The following is a 16,655-nucleotide window of genomic DNA, read 5'->3' on the forward strand; positions in this document are numbered from 1 at the left end:
TGGGTGCGTCTGTCATCTACTTGTTAATATGTTTGAGGGTATTGTTATTTATTGTGTGTGAGTTGCATAAATTTTGGTGACAGCACAAATATCCAGCCCCTGAGCTAAGAAAATTAACCGTTCAAGATTAAATTCCCACCACCCACCAGGAATGGAACACGGACCCCGATGGTCAAAACCCAAGGTGTTGACCAGTCGGCCACGGAGCCGAACTAGAACTGGTATGGTAGGCCTACATATTTGTATGCTTATGCATAATAAGTTACTATAGTTCCTTAAAATTCCTTTTTCCTTGTAGATGAAAAAAATCTTCTGCACGTGGCAATTAGGATGTTCCTTCCCTGATAGTCAGTAATTGACGATACCGGTGATCTTCCACATCAGGTATTATGTATCCTACTATGACAACATAATATGACGAGTTGAAAATTTTAGCTTACATACACGATGGAAGATCGGGAGAAGGCAATTGCATTCTCTACAACTCAAAGGGTTTCGAGTTCGAATACCAAGATGAGCCATACATTTCCCTCCTATTTAGAAGGATTCGCACTTAACTTATTGAGACATTTAAATTATTTGTTACAGCCTTTTAAAGGCTAGATGTGAGCTTGGGGAGGAATTTAACACTCCATTCTAGGAATACTCGTTGGGCAATGGTTTCATAACCTAAGTTTAGTGAAATTTAACTTTCTGTACCTCCCCAACTATAAATGCTACCTGAATAAACGTTTACGTGATTGACATAAAGTTAAGATTTTAAAATAACTTGAACTATTACCTGCAAAAAATGTTATCAAATTTGCATATCTGTTGTTTGTAGCTAAATACTACAATTGCTTGAATATTTGCATTATCCTTTGCTGAAATGGTACAAAGACTTATACAGTATCAACAATGCTGTAGACTTTCTAAGATGTATTTTTCAGAAAGTAGTATTTCTTGATCGTTATATTTCAAATACATTTTTTCTATTTTTTTCTCTATTAATTATCTTTTAAAAGTCCGGCTCCATGGCTGAGTGGTCAGTTTCTTGCACTTCGGTCTCCGGGACCCCAGGTTCCATTCCCCGCTAGGTCGAAAGATTTTAATCTCAAACGGTTAATTCCCTTTGCTCGCAGACTGGGTGTTTGTGCTGCCACCAAAATCCTTGCAATTTGCACACCACACATATTACTATCCTCCACCACAATAACACACAGTTTTCCATGTATGGCACACGCCATCCACCCTCGCCGGAAGGTCTACCTTACAAGGGCGGTCCGTGACTCAGTAGTAGTGTTGGCCTCCGGATACTGAGATCGCGGGTTCAAGCCCGCCAGTGGTAGTTGAAGTGCGAAAAAATGTTCCTTGCTGGTTTAAGTTTGGATTTAGGAAAGTTTATTCCTGTGAGACTCAACTTGTAGGATCACAACAGGATATATCATATATTTTAGATACAGGATGTCAAATGAACTGCATCGGTATTGACCTAACCAAGGCTTTTGATAGGGCACATCATGGAAGACTACTGACGAAAATGAGGGCTGTTGGACTAGACAAGAAAGTGACTGAGTGGATGTCAACATTTCTAGAAATTCTCAGAAAATTAGAGTAGGTGAAGCATTACCTGATTCTATAATTATTAGGAGGGGAGGAGGGTTCCACAAGGCAGTGTTATTATACCCTTATGTTTTCCTATGTGTTGTTGTCTGAGTCATCAGTCTATAGGCTGGTTTGATGCAGCTCTCCATGCCACCCTATCCTGTGCTAACCTTTTCATTTCGACGTAACTATTGCATCCTACATCTGCTCTAATCTGCTTGTCATATTCATTCCTTGCTCTACTCCTACCGTCCTTACCGTCTACACCTCCTTCAAAAACCAACGGAACAAGTCCTGGGTGCCTTAAGATGTGTCCTATCATTCTATCACTTTTTATCGTCAAATTTAGCCAAATCGATCTCCTCTCAACGATTAGATTCAGTATCTCTTCATTCGTGATTCAATATATCCATCTCACCTTCAGCATTATTCTGTAACACCACATTTCAGAAGCTTCTATTCTCTTTCTTTCCGAGCTAGTTATCGTCCATGTTTCAATTCCATACAATGCCATGCTCCAGATGAAAGTCGTCAGAAATATCTTTCTAATTCCTATATCAATGTTTGAAGTGAGCAAATTTCTTTTCTTAAGAAAGCTCTTCCTTGCTTGTGCTAGTCTGCATTTTATGTCCTCCTTACTTCTGCCATCGTTAGTTATTTTACTCCCCAAGTAACAATATTCATCTAGTTCCTTTAAGACTTAATTTCCTGACCTAATATTTCCTGCATCACCTGCCTTGGTTCAACTGCACTCCATTTTTGTTTTGGACTTATTTATTTTCATCTTGTACCCCTTACCCAAGACTTCGCCCATACCATTCAGCAGCTTCTCGAGATCTTCTGCAGTCTCAGATAAAATAACAATATAATCGACAAATCTCAAGGTTTTGATTTCCTCTCCTTGGATTATGATTCCCTTTCCAAATTCCTCTTTGATTTCCTTTATTACCTGTTCTATGTAAACATTGAAAAGGAGGAGGGACAAACTGCAGCCTTGCCTCACTCCTTTCTGGATTGCTGCTTCTTTTTCAAAGCCCTCGATTCTTATGACTGCAGACTCATTTTTATACAGATTGTAGATAATTCTTCATTCTCGGTATCGGATCCCAATCACCTTCAGAATCTTAAATAGCTTGGTCCAATCAATATTATCGAATGTCTTTTTTACATCTACGATCACCATGTACGTGGGCTTGTCCTTCTTAATTCGATCCCCTAGGAACAGACGTAAAGTCAGGATTGCTTCACGTGTTCCTACATATCTTCTGAAGCCAAATTGATTTTCTCCCAACTCAGCTTCAACTTGTCTTTCCATTCTTCTGTAAATAATACGTGTTAAAATTTTGCAGGCATGAGATACTGAACTAATGGTGGGGTAGTTTTCACACTTGTCAACACCGGCTTTCTTGGGAATAGGTATAACGACATTCTCCCGAAAATCGGATGGCACTTCTCCTGTCTCATATATTTTACACACGAAACGGAACAACCTTGCCATACTGGTTTTTCCCAAGGCAGTCAGAAATTCAGAGGTAATGTCATCAATTCCAGGTGCCTTGTTCCTATTTAGATCTCTCACAGCTCTGTCAAACTCTGGCCTCAAAAATGGGTCTCCCATTTTATCAGAATCAACAGAACCAAATCATCTACATCTTTACCTTGATACAACTGTTGGATATGTTCCTGTCATCTTTCTGCTTTGTCTTCTTTCCCTAAAAGTGGCTTTTCATCTGAGCTCTTAATATTCACACACCTAGATTTCCTTTCTCCAAAGGTTTCCTTGATTTTCCCGTAAGCATCTACCTTTCCTAGGACCATACAACCTTCTAAATCTTTGCACTTCTCCTTCAGCCATTCTTCCTTAGCTACCTTGCACTTTCTATCCACTTGATTCTTTAATCGCCTGTATTCTTTTCTGCCCTCTTCATTTCTAGCATTCTTGTATTTTCGTCGTTCATCAATCAGGTCTAGTATCTCCTGAGTTTCCCATTGATTCATGACTATCCACTCTTCCTCTACTGTTTCCTTCAGCCTTTTCATTTAGTCCTTGTGCAACATGTTCCTTGGAACAATCCCTCATACTCTTTTCTTTCAACTTGTCTAGATCCCATCCCCTTGCATTCCTTCCTTTCTTTCTTCAATTTCTTTCTGTCTTTCAATTTCTTATGTATATAAATGATATTAGTAAAGAACTGAAACCATGGATAAGGCTTTTTGCGGACAATGTTATACTGTATAGCATAAAAAGTAAGTTACAAGATTGCGAGCAACTGAAAATTACCTCGACAGTGAAGTGGGATGGACAACAGGCAAAGGTAAGAGGTTAAACGGGGTGAAAAGTCAGGTTGTAAGTTTCGCCAATTTTCTCAAATACTGTGTGGATGCAGTGAAAGAGATGGGAGTGTCTGTAAGATAAGGAAAGATCTTCATTGGTGTTATCACATAAACCACAAGTGATTGTAGGGTGTTTAGAGGTAATAATAATTTCGTATGATTGTTGTTAGCCAGGTGCAGCCCTTCTAAGGCAGACTCTCCGATGAGGGTGGGCGGCATCTGCCATGTATACCTTTTATTATAGTGTTGTGTGTGGTGTGAAAGTTGTAAGGATGTTTGGGACAGTACAAGCACCCAGCCCCCGAACCAGGTGAATTAACCATCTAAGGTTTAAAATCTCCGACTCGGCCGGGAATCGAACCCGGGTCTGAATCAAAGGAGACTACGCTGACCATTCAGCCAAGGAGACGGACATTTAGGCGTTGTAGTAAGGATGTATGAGAGAGGAAGTATAAGTCACTAGCAAGATCATAATATTAGAGCATTGTTCCGGTGTATTGGACCCTCACCAGAATTACTTGATTTGAGAACGGGAAAAGATCCAAAGGAAAGCAGCCCAATTTGTTCCGGGTGGTTTCCGACAAACAAGGAGTGTTACGAAAACGTTGCAAACTTCGGGCTGGGAAGACTTGGGAGTTCGGCGGAGAGCTGCTAGACTAAGCGGCAAATTCCCAGCTGTCAAATGAGAGATAGTATGGAATGACATTAGTAGACGAATAAGCTTTTAAAACTAGAAAAATCGTAATATGAAGATAAAGTTCGAAATCAAGTGGACAAACTGTGTCAGATATTCGTTTATGGAAAGAGGAATTACGGACTAGAGCAATTTACCAAGGGGGATATTCGATAAAATTCCAACTTCTTTAAAATCATTTGATAAAATATTAGGTAATTAATGGGGAATCTGCCTTCTTTGCAGATGCAGATCAATGTTGATTGATTAATGATTGGATGTCCATGTCATGCGATGTCGTCATGTAAAAGATCTCTGAAACATATTATTGACGGTTTGTTTGTTCAACTCTTGTCCCATTTCTCTACGGGGTCGGGTATGAGGTAAGAAGAATCTGTCGTGGCGTGTTTTTATGACCGGATGCCCTTTCTGACGTCAACCTCATCAAATGAGTTAATGAGATGAAATGAATGACATGATAAATGACAGTAGGAAGGGAGGGGTGAAACCCGGTGCCGGCTTTTAGTCTACTCCTATCGAATAGCACAAAGGGGTCTGCTCAATGCTTAACGTCTACATCCGACGGACGAATCACCATCAACAGAATCATATGCCCTTACTCCATTATGAGCACTGCGGAGAAGTTTGGAATTTAATCCAGGCTTTTGGCACGCAATGTAGTGATTAAAAATTGTATAACATCATCTACAACATTCATTAAAACTCATCCATGTACCCCCTAGACAGATCCGGTTTACTCTGCCATCTAGAAAGCCTAGAGTGAAACAGAAAGTCTAAACTGACGTGCAGAGACCCTGGATAAAATCAAACAATTACCTGCACACGGTAGCTAAGGCCATTTATTTATTTATTTATTTATTTATTTATTTATTTATTTATTTATTTATTTATTTATTTATTTATTTATTTATTTGTTTATTTGTTTATTTGTTTATTTATTTATTTATTTATTTATTTATTTATTTATTTATTTTTTATTTCGCTGAGGCCCCTTGGACAACGTGGTTCCTAACTTTGGTGATCTTTCTTCTTAGCCCAGTATTCCTTCATCTTTGCGCTGTGGGTTGCTTTCGTTTCCTGAGTCCACTTCAATCCCACTCCAGAACGCAGTGTTTTAGTGTTTAAAACAACTTGATAGAAAGAAGAACCTAGAGCATATTGTTCATATAAACAAACTTGCCTAATGTCGTACATATATACCGGGTGGTCCACCAGCCCCTTGCGATCTAGTTTTGTGCATCCCTTCAAATTTACTACAATTTTGAAAGGCAACGGTCCCTCCCCCTAAACCGGGGTAATATAACGAGACGTGTGTTTACGGGCTAGAAGACAGCAGGAATCGTGAACGCCACTATTAAATCATTATGGGTACCTCGAACGAACCCGTAAAACGAGTACAGATACGCAGAACACGTACTTTAAAACAGGAGGTGGACGCACAGACTGGGAGCACGGTACTGTATAGGCTGGGAAGTGGACACCGTAGGTCAACTGTTGCAGTAGCTCACATGGCTAGTGCACGTAGGGTGTGTGATAGCTGACAGTGCTCGAGGGTTAGAAGGTTCAAGTCCCATGTAAGTATTTTTTTAAAGCCAGTTGCCTGGGATGTGGTAAGATTGTATACTTAATATCGGTATTTTTCATAGACTGATTTGTTTATTTGGCCCTGAAAGGGGTCGTTGGTACGGAGCTGGGTTGATAGAGGCTAGGAAATATGCGACAGGATTTCAGATACCCACGTCGTTTAACGCAGCTCCTGCTCGAATTGACGACCTCCGTGGTCGATATAGAGCTGCGCGCGATGTTGTGAGGACTTTCTGGCCCGTTGCAACATCTCTAGAGAAACGGATCGGCATGCCTCGGTGATGAGCTGTCTAAGGAGACAAGGACTGGCTGGCTCCTGTGCATGCACCAGTTGTTTTACATGGCCCCACAGAAAAAAGAATTCTGGAGCGTGAGATTGGGCGATCTGGAGGGTCAGGGGCATGGTCCTCCCCTTTCTTATCCATTTATCAGGACACGTCGCATGGAGATGGTTCCGGACGACCACCACCGTGTGCGGTGGAGCTCCGTCATGTTGAAACCACATCCTGCAGCGGTCAAGGAGTGGCACATGTTCCAAAAACGGTGGTAATTCATCTTGAAGGAACCGCAGATAGCGTTGGCTGGTCAGATGGACCTCAAAGAAACGGGGACCGATGAGGTGATCACCCATGATTCCACACCATACATTCACGCCACACTGTGCCTGAGAAGCTGTCTGTCGCACCCAGTGGGGATTATCCACACTCCAGTAATGCATATTATGGCGATTAACCTTTCCATTGTTTTGGAATCGTGCTTCGTCCGTAAATAAGAGAGCCGCTGGAAAAGCAAGATCAATGTCCATATGCTGTAGGATCCATTGACAGAACGCCACCCGGGCATCGAAATCATGATCATGGAGCTCCAGGTGTAAGTGCATATGGTACTGGTGAAGCCGGTGGGTATGCAATATCCGCATAACAGACACTCGCTGATGTTCGTCTCCTGTGCAATGGCCTGTGTGCCTGTCAAACACGATCTCTTCATTGTTAGCAGACGTCACGGGATGATCTCTCTTTCCACACGCCGAAATGTCATGCCCGTTGGTTGTCGTCTATCCGGATAGCGTTCTTGGCATTATGGCTGGTATGCATTATGTCTAGCTTCTCCATAGATAAGTAACACATACATATACTCGTCGCTGGAAAACATCTCAAGGCAGTGAATAAACTTTGTGTTGTGAATTGTTTCGAAGGAGGGGGGTTCGCGCAGCTACATACTTACCTGCCATCGCATGTTTGTTATCGTTTCAATGGGGCATACTTTGCCCTACCTGTGGTCTACAAAGCTTGGAACATGTACGACAGACCATCATCTCCTCATCCTCGGAAACACTGTACCATACCCAATGCAACGATACATACGGTCTTTTACAGAGTCAAATAAACAAATCAGTCCTTGGAAGCTATCAAGTATTCAACCTTACCACAACCCAGGCAACTGGCTGTTAAAACATATTCTTGTGGGATTCGAACCTCCTACCTCGAGCACTGTCCACTATCACATATCTCCCCGCCCGCTTGCCACGTGAGCTATTGCGACAGTTGACCTACGGTGTCCACTTCCCAGCCTATACAGTACCGTGCTCCCGGTTTAAAGTACGTGTTCTGTGTATCTGTACTCGTTTCACGGGTTCATTCGAGGTACCCATAATGAATTAATAGTGGCGCTCACGATTCCTGCTGTCTTCTAGCCCGTAAACACACATCTCGTTATATTACCCCGGTTTAGGGAGAGGGACCTATATTTTTCAAAATTGTAGTAAATGTGAAGGGATGCATAAAACTGGATCACAAGGGGCTGGTGGACCACCCGGTATATCTTCAATAGCTTTTGATTTATGATTTGGCACGTATGGCAGAACGGGACTTAGAAAGTGGCGTAGGCCCACGTGGGAATTTTCATATTTTTTGAAGTAGTTGAGTTAATTCATTCTGTAAGTTCATTAAATAGGAGACCATATTCTATTAAGAAGAAATTATTGGAAGAAAGTCATTTTTCACCCTTGCCCCCTCTTAAATGACCGTTACTTCGGTAAAATTCATAATATCGTAAGTGCAATTTATTTTTATGATGAGGAATATTCCTATCCAAATTAAATAAACGCTAAGACTTCCACTTTGAATTTTTTATCGTCTCTCGAATCTCCACCTAAACTGTAGGCGGGGAGTTTATCTGTTGAAATATTACATCATTAATCGATGCTTCTCATTATCAAGAACTAGATATCTTCTCACATGATATTGTCATTTGAGAACACGAAGATAACGCACCTGATCAATAAGTCACGTGTATTAAGCTAATTGGTGTGGCCAACGTACCAAATGCGTCAATCAATACACTGCTTCCGTCTCATTAGAGCCGCAATAATCAGAACATTGTCAGAGTAGGCAGCTTTGTTCTCCAACTAGTGAAACACAATAACACCTCGTTATTGTGCACGTTTTATGTAAAGTCGTGTTCAAGATTGGTATTGCATCAGCGGATTTATGGAAATGCCTGTGTAGTCATCAATGAGATCCCTGCAAGTTGTCTGCGTGGTTCAGTTCACGTAGCTGTGGGTTTGTATTCGAGAGTTTGTGGCTTCGAACCACGTCATCGACAGCTCTGAAAAATGCCTTTTTTTAAATCACCTATGCCCCCTCTTAAATGATATTTGCATAAGAGGCAAATGCCTAATGCGACGTTAAACCATTAGCGGAAAGACAAATGAAACAAACCAGGGTTACCAACTTTTGCGTTTTTTCCCTTACGCCCTACACGTGTTGCATTTATGCTTTTATGTTGTTGTTTTTTTATTTGATTATGGTTTTGCTTGTTTCGTTTCAGTTTTCTCCTTTTCTAGGATTCGTTATCTTCCTTTAAAGAAATATAAATGGAAGAGTTTCTGTAATGGTTGTGGTGTAGAAATATAATTAAGGCTACAGTCGCTTCTTTCCCAGACTTAGCCCCGGTCTTATCCCATTATTGCTATAAGACCCGTCTGAGTCGCTACGACGTAAAGTCAACAACAACGTAAAAATTTAAAATATGGCAGAAATTTGATGAGTGGTGGTGATTACTGTTTTGAGAGGAAGTACAACTGGACAGCCATCCTCTATTAACAATCAGAGGGAAAAAATGGAATAGGTCTGACACTTCGAAAAATGAAGGTATCGCAAAAGAAATGAAAGGGCCACGAAGGGCGTGAAAAACTCCCTAGGCCTCGAAAACCTAGTACCGTCGGGGTTGGAAAAGAACAACAGTTGACCAAGGGAGGTCGGATAGCAAAGATAAAAGTGAGGAGCTTGGCATACTTAAATGGAAGCTAGGGAATCCGTGATCGCCAACCCACGCTCCCAAGCTGAGAGCCCTAGTTCCCCTTTTAGTCGCCTCCCACGACAGGCAGGGGTTACTGTGGATGTTATTCTACCGCCCCCACCCACTCGGGATTGGCAGGACGGGATTAACCAACTTGATGCATGCTGACGACTTGGTCTTAATGGCAGAATGTGCTGAAAATCTGTAATCTAACAGCTTGGAGCTTGAAAAATTGTGCAGCGAGTATGCCATTAGTATTTCCAGGATTAAAGTGATGTCAGCTGGGAAGAAGCCGAAGGGAACTGAATGTCAAGTAGGGAATACAAAGCTAGAACAGGAAGATCTATCACAAATTTAGGATGGTTGTATGATATGTGATATCGAATCAGAGTGTAGAGCAATGAAGCTACTGCAGTGAGCTTGAAGTTGCAATCAGTGGTATTCTGTAAGGAAGAAGTGAGTTTTCCGACGAAATTATCTTTACATTGGTCTGTTCAAGACCAACTGTGCTGTACGAGATTAAAAGCTGGGTGGACTTAGTATACCTTGTTCATAAGTTGAAGACTTGAAGATGGAAATAATGGGACGAGGGCACTGAGGAGAAGGCTAAGTTAAAAATAAACTCGATGCATGAACCGAATAAATCGGTGTCGGTGATGAGGTCGTGTGAGATGGATGGAGAAGGTAGGTTACCTAGGAGAATAATGGAGGAGGTTAGGAGGGTAGGAGAAGCACAGGGAGACCAAGCCGACTATGGTTAGAACCAGTATGTAATTATTCGTAGCACAGAGTTGACTCATAGAGCCTTGCAGAAGGAACGCTGAAAGGCATAATGAAAGTGTATGTATTTACGTTTGTGTGTGTTTACAATTGTGTATATTTCTTTTCAGTTTGATTAAATTATGGTATTTTATAATTATATGAGCACCAAATTTTCTGTTCCAATATATGAGAAGTAACTGATGCGTTGTGTGTTGCAGGCGGCACGGCTGTTGGGACTAGGTCCAGAGAAAATCGTTCTCCTCGACAATAAGACCAAAATATTGGCCAAGTCACAGAACACGGGTGATCTCGTACAGGTGAGTGAGTTTCATTTCCTTTGACAATGCATGTGTGTCTTTAAGATCTTCAGTCCGGAGATTGACTGGATCCTTTACACTCGAAGAATGTTGTGGAAAAACGCAAGGAAACGTATAATAAAAGGCACATGGAACGTGCCAGTGATTGAGTACGGTACTACCTTTCTGGTCTCCATTGCTCATGACGTTCGATAGTATTCAACTACTGCAGTGCAGATGGACGAAATACTAAAAATGTTTGTGAAGTAGAAATAACACCTTTGGAACAGACACTCTTCAAATATCACTACCAGAAGTTATACAGTTGGAGGGAAACCATAAAAAACCAATGGCGGTACCAAAATGAGGCGTTCAAGACACGGTGAGAAGTGAGGTACTTTTCCATTGCTTTCGTCAAAGGGCCTGAAAGTGCTATTGCACCATGACTGATCCCACGAGTAGCACCTTTCGTAACATCCACACGCACGACAGCCGGTGTTTTCAAACTGCGATAGCTTGTAAATTACTTGTACTAGAATCCTGAAAATAAACACCACTAGCACTCTAATTTCCGGTCTAGAAAGCCAAGAATAACGGCCGAGAGGATTCGTCGTGCTGACCACACGACACCTCGTAATCTGCAGGCCTTCGGGTTGAGCAGCGGTCGCTTGGTAGACCAAGGCCCTTCAAGGGCTATAGTGCCATGGGGTTTGGTTTGGCTTTTAGCACTCTAATTTAGTCCAGTTTTATTTTGTTAATGTCAATAGGCGTGATTCTATTTGAAGAATGTAATTTTTTGAAATAAATACACATTCCAGTAATGATTAAAATCTGTGTATGGACTACAATTGTGAGTCCTTTATTTCACTTTATTTCTGTGAAAAGAGTACATCAATAGCGCCTTCAATTTCAGAAGTATTTGAGGTGACTCATCGTGCGTAGTGCCGACTACAGGTAGCTGGGAAAGAACCAGGAGGTAAAGAAAAATGAAATGGCTGGCTTTTTAGTGCCGGGAGTGTCCGAGGGCACGTTCGGCTCGCCAGATGCAAGTCTTTTGATTTGACATCCGTAGGCGACCTGCGCGTCATGATGAGGATGAAATGATGATGAAGACGACACGTACACCCAGTCCCCGTAATTAACCAATTATGACGAAAATTCACGACCCTGCCGGGAATCTAACCCGGAACCCGTGTGATCAAAGGCCAGCACGCTAACCATTTAGCCATGGAGCCGGACACTAGGAGGAAGAAGAATATCGATAACTAATGAAAATGATCTAGTCTATTGCATTTTGCGGTATTTAGTAGTCAAATAATATGTATGATATTTCGCAAGCACGCTTCTTTTATGTTACTGTCGATAGGTCTACCGTGCTCATAATCCTAGGACACTTCAGTACGGAATCAGAACCTCAGCGACGAGAATTTTTTTAAATTCACATACGTTGGATGAGATTCGAACCACGGCTTCCCCAACGAGAAATCAGTGACGACGTCACTCGATTAACACTCCCACAGTAATTCTTTATTTATAGCAGAACCAAGAATACAAATCTTGAAACTCGAATCAAGCGAATGTGCTTCTTCTGACGATAACTGTGGAATTCTATCCATGGATAAGGTAAGTTTATTCCAGAACACATGGAACATACGAAACTTCCGGTATGCTATTTCGTGGCCATCAGTATCAGCAGTATATACCTTCAAACACAGGGAAGTAGCCTCTGGTGAGTTTCAGTGAGCAGTCTTGTTTAATTATTTTATACAGAACCATATTTTCCAGTTTATATTAATTCGAATAAATAGCCGTTGGCTTTAAAATCTAATAACTACCTTCTTGGTTTGCCATTTTCATTACCTCCCGGTTCGCTTCTGGCTCTGAGATGTTATCATATTTAGAACTGTCTTGCTTCTTCGTACTAGGGTGTTGAGGTTTTGATGTGAATATTATGTGCTAGACTGTTAAATCTCTTTACCACCGAGCTCGATAGCTGCAGTCGCTTAAGTGCGGCCAGTATCTAGTATTCGGGAGATAGTTGGTTCGAACCCCACTATCGGCAGCCCTGAAAATGGTTTTCCGTGGTTTCGCATTTTCACACCAGGCAAATGCTTGGGCTGTACCTTATTTAAGGCCACGGCCGCTTACTTTCCACTCCTAGCCCTTTCCTATCCCATCGTCGTCATAAGACCTATCTGTGTCGGTGCGACGTAAAGCAACTAGCAAAAAAAAAAAAAAAAAAAAAAAAAAATCTCTTTACCGATTAGCTTTCTCTGCTCGTGTACTGGTAACCTAAACGAATCCATCATTAACCAACCTTACATGACCCTTCTCTTTATTTACCCGTCCGTCGGGACTCTTCCTTTTTTCAACTGTTCGAGGGCTAATAATCTTGTTCTTACCGAGCTCGATAGCTGCAGTCGCTTAAGTGCGCCCAGTATCCAGTATTCGGGAGATAGTAGGTTCGAACTCCACTGTCGGCAGCACTGAAAATTGTTTTCCGTGGTTTCCCATTTTCACACCAGGCAAATGCTGGGGCTGTACCTTCATTAAGGCCACGGCCGCTTCCTTCCCACTCCTAGCCCTTTCCTGTCCCATTGTCACCGTAAGACCTATCTGTGCCGGTGCGACGTAAAACAACTAGCAAAAAAAGTCTGTTCTTAGATCCCATTAAAACATCACAGAACAAAATAGGTTAAATGAAGTCAGGCAGGAAAAATGAAAGAGGAGACCCTGGGAGTCAAGAAGAGCCCCAAGACTCACAAATCGAGAGTCCCTAGAGGAAAGATAACTCCTTGTTTTTTTACTTCTTTACCGACACAGATAGGTTTCATGGCGACGATGGGACAGGAAAGGGCTAGTAGTGGGAAGGAGGCAGCCGTGACCTTAATTAAGGTACAGACTTGTGCGAAAATGGGAAACAACGGAAAACCATCTTCAGGGCTGCCGACGGTGGGATTCGAACCCACTATCTCCCGAATACTGGAAAGAGAACAGAATGAAGAGGTAGGCAGTAGTAAATATTAAATGTTGCCCCATAGAATGTTGAAACTTTAAATTTCACTGTCCAAATACCTGTATTGGAAGTAAGTTCCAACTTGGCATTTTTGTATCTGCATTATGTTCACTTGGAGCCACTAAGGCAGGCGGGGTGCTAATAGGAAGAGGTGTACAAGGGTCAACTACTGTACTGTTAGAACTTCCTGCTTGCCTTTGGCTTGCAGGATGAAGCTCCTTCCAAAGCGTGATGGATAGGGGCATGTTTACGGTTGGTTGCCATGACAACCAAGTAGAGTTTTTTACTTGGCTAAATCGTATTTCAAGTCGAAGCGTATCTACAGGGCGGTCGAAAATAACGTGAAATGCATATTTGAGCGATAGAGAGTTGGTCATGCTGAAAAATAATTTGGAAAAAGTAATTCAGTGTCTCGCTCCGTTGTCATGTTATCAGCTGCTGAAGTTAGCCAATCAGACCGTTCGCGGACGAATTCAAATGGGCTTTGTGAAGCGGTGATACTAAATCTGCACGTGGTTTAAAACCGGCTTGAGGACACCAGTCGAAGAAGAAACTTCGCCAGGCGAGGGATTTGAACATGGGCCTCCGAGTTGACAGGATCACGTGATAGCAAGTACACTGCGGTGAAATTTGCTGAAATCGACGGTACGTTTGTGTTTGATGCTGATTTCTCGACATCGATAGCTACTAGGTGATCGGAAATGTGGGATGTGTGAGGTTCAGGTTTTGGTTTTATTTGGTCTCAGAGAACAAGATACCGCTAAGCTACACTAAGCACATCACACTTATATTGTCAACAGACGAATTAACAAACGCAAACTTTCATAATAAAATATAACAAACATAACAGATCAGTAACAAGATCAGGCACATATAAATAACAACAGTCCAAATCGAAAACCACGAGGATGTCCATGTCCATAGCCAAGTCGTCTCAGATCAAGATGGTAAAATCTATTTTACTTCAACTTATTTTAAGAGTTTATTCAATCAATCAATCAATCAATCAATCAATCAATCAATCAATCAGTCAATCAATCAATCAATCAGTCTGTCAGTCAATACATCAATCAGTCATCTATGATCAGCATTTAGGGCGGACACCCAGGTGGCAGATCCCCAATCAGTTGTTTAACTCATATTTACAGTTATTTATAGTTGCTCACTTAGCTTTTTCTTCAATATTTACAACGAACTTGGAAATTTATCGAACATTTCCCTTGATAATTTATTCCAATCCTTTTTTTTACAATTTGCTTTAGGTCGCACCGACACAGATAGGTCTTATGGCGATGATGGGATAGGAAAGGCCTAGGAGTGGGAAGGAAGCGGCCATGGCCTTAATTAAGGTACAGCCCCAGCATTTAGCTGGTGTTAAAATTGGAAACCACGGAAAACCATCTTCAGAGTTGCCGACAGTGGGGTTCGAACCCACTATCTCCCGAATACTGGATACTGGCCGCACTTAAGCAACTGCAGCTATCGAGCTCGGTCCAATCCCTTACTCCTCTTCCTATAAGTGAATATTTGCCTCAATTCGTTCTCTTGAATTCCAACTTTATCTTCATATCTTTCCTACTTTTGAAAGCTCCGCTCAAGCCTACGTCATTCCACTCCAAGTCATCCTACACTTCTGTGGAATATACTTTTACTTGCTGCTGTAAACAACCATAAGTTCTATTAAAACGTTAATTTAACTTTTGCAAGAAAAGCATTGATTTTCTTCCTCAGTTCTCAATCCATGGGTTGATTTGCAGCAGTCTTCCATTCTTCTCTTCTTTCGGCTTTTTTTTTCTCAGTCGGTGCATGTATTCCGGACGTGAACTTGTCAACTTCGCCTTTGTACGCTTTATTGCTTTTACGTCCAGCTAACTACTTCTTGACGGTTTTCGGAGACGCCCAGGTGCCGAAATTTTGTCCCACGAGAGTTCTTTTACGTGCCAGTGACTCTAACGACACGAGGCTGACGCATTTGAGCACCTACAAATACCACCGGACTGAGCCATGATCGAACCTGCCAAGTTGGGGTCAGAAGGCTAGCGTCTGACCCACTCAGCCCGACCGCTCTGCTATTGTTGTTTCATGGCGAAGTATGTGGCCTACCAGCCGGTTTGCTCTACTCTGAATCTGACGCCAATGATATCTCGATTCTCCTGCTCTAGCGAATACCGCACCTGTCGTTACTCTGTCCATCTAGCTGATTTTTAGCAGCTTTCTCTGGTAGCACCAAGTTTCCAAAGCTTCAAGTCTCCTTCTTTCCACAGTCCCCTCCGTCCGTGTCTATCAGCCTGCACGTAGGTCTATGTCTTCAATAGTCTCGTCCTTAGTTCGAAATTCAGGTTATTAGATGAATGCTGGAAAATAAACATTATTTGTTTAATTGAACTTTCATTTTACGTTTCTTTCTACACATATTTTGATTGAATTAATAACAACAGAAGAACTGCGTGGGACCCCTGCCTACATGACATGATGTGAGTCAGCCAGTCCGCCTCTTAGGTGATTATTCCCGTTTCGTTATTTTGAGATTCATTCATCAATTTTCGTTGCCATAGTGACGAGACAATAATACTAACAACAGATCTATGTGTAAGCTATCGCCCAAACATGTGAATAGAACAAACTTACTGTATGTTCATCTATAATAAATTTAGATCTTAAATAGAACTTCGTACGTATCTTAAAGTAGGTGAGTTTAACGCGTATGCTCAAAGGTAGCTTCATTTTCTTTGTATGGCAGGTAAAGAACAAAAATCCATGTACTGTATTGATGATAAGAATTGAAATCAAAAGAGAAGAGGTTAAATGGTAGCCTCAATCCTTCTCTGTTAGTTCTTTTCATAAAGCTGTCGACTTAATTTTTTTATTCGTAGGAGCCGAACGTTGTTCGGCTCACGACTGAATGGATAGCGTAAGCGACTTTCTTAAGGTGGTGGTGGTGGTGATTATTGTTTTAAGAGGAAGTACAACTAGGCAACCATCCTCTACATAACACTAATCAGAGGGAAAAACGGAAGGGATCCGACACTTCGAAAAATGAAGATATCGGTCAAAGAAAGACAAGGGCCACGAAGGGCGTGAAAGT

General features: G+C 41.7%; 1 protein-coding gene across 2 annotated transcripts in view; it reads left to right on the forward strand.

Moving 5' to 3' along the window:
• Positions 1–16,655, forward strand: part of LOC136874044 (1-phosphatidylinositol 4,5-bisphosphate phosphodiesterase epsilon-1) — a 374,213-nt gene that overhangs the window by 199,711 nt on the left and 157,847 nt on the right. The window contains exon 3 of one of the 2 annotated variants that reach the window (XM_067147543.2): positions 10,477–10,575. The exons of the other annotated variant lie outside the window; for it this stretch is intronic. Within the exon in view, the coding sequence (XP_067003644.2) occupies positions 10,477–10,575 (99 nt within the window). The remainder of the gene's footprint in view (positions 1–10,476; positions 10,576–16,655) is intronic. 2 annotated transcript variants of the gene reach the window in all.

This window comes from Anabrus simplex, chromosome 5 (assembly GCF_040414725.1).
Source record: "Anabrus simplex isolate iqAnaSimp1 chromosome 5, ASM4041472v1, whole genome shotgun sequence".
NCBI classification, from domain to species: Eukaryota; Metazoa; Arthropoda; class Insecta; order Orthoptera; family Tettigoniidae; genus Anabrus; species Anabrus simplex.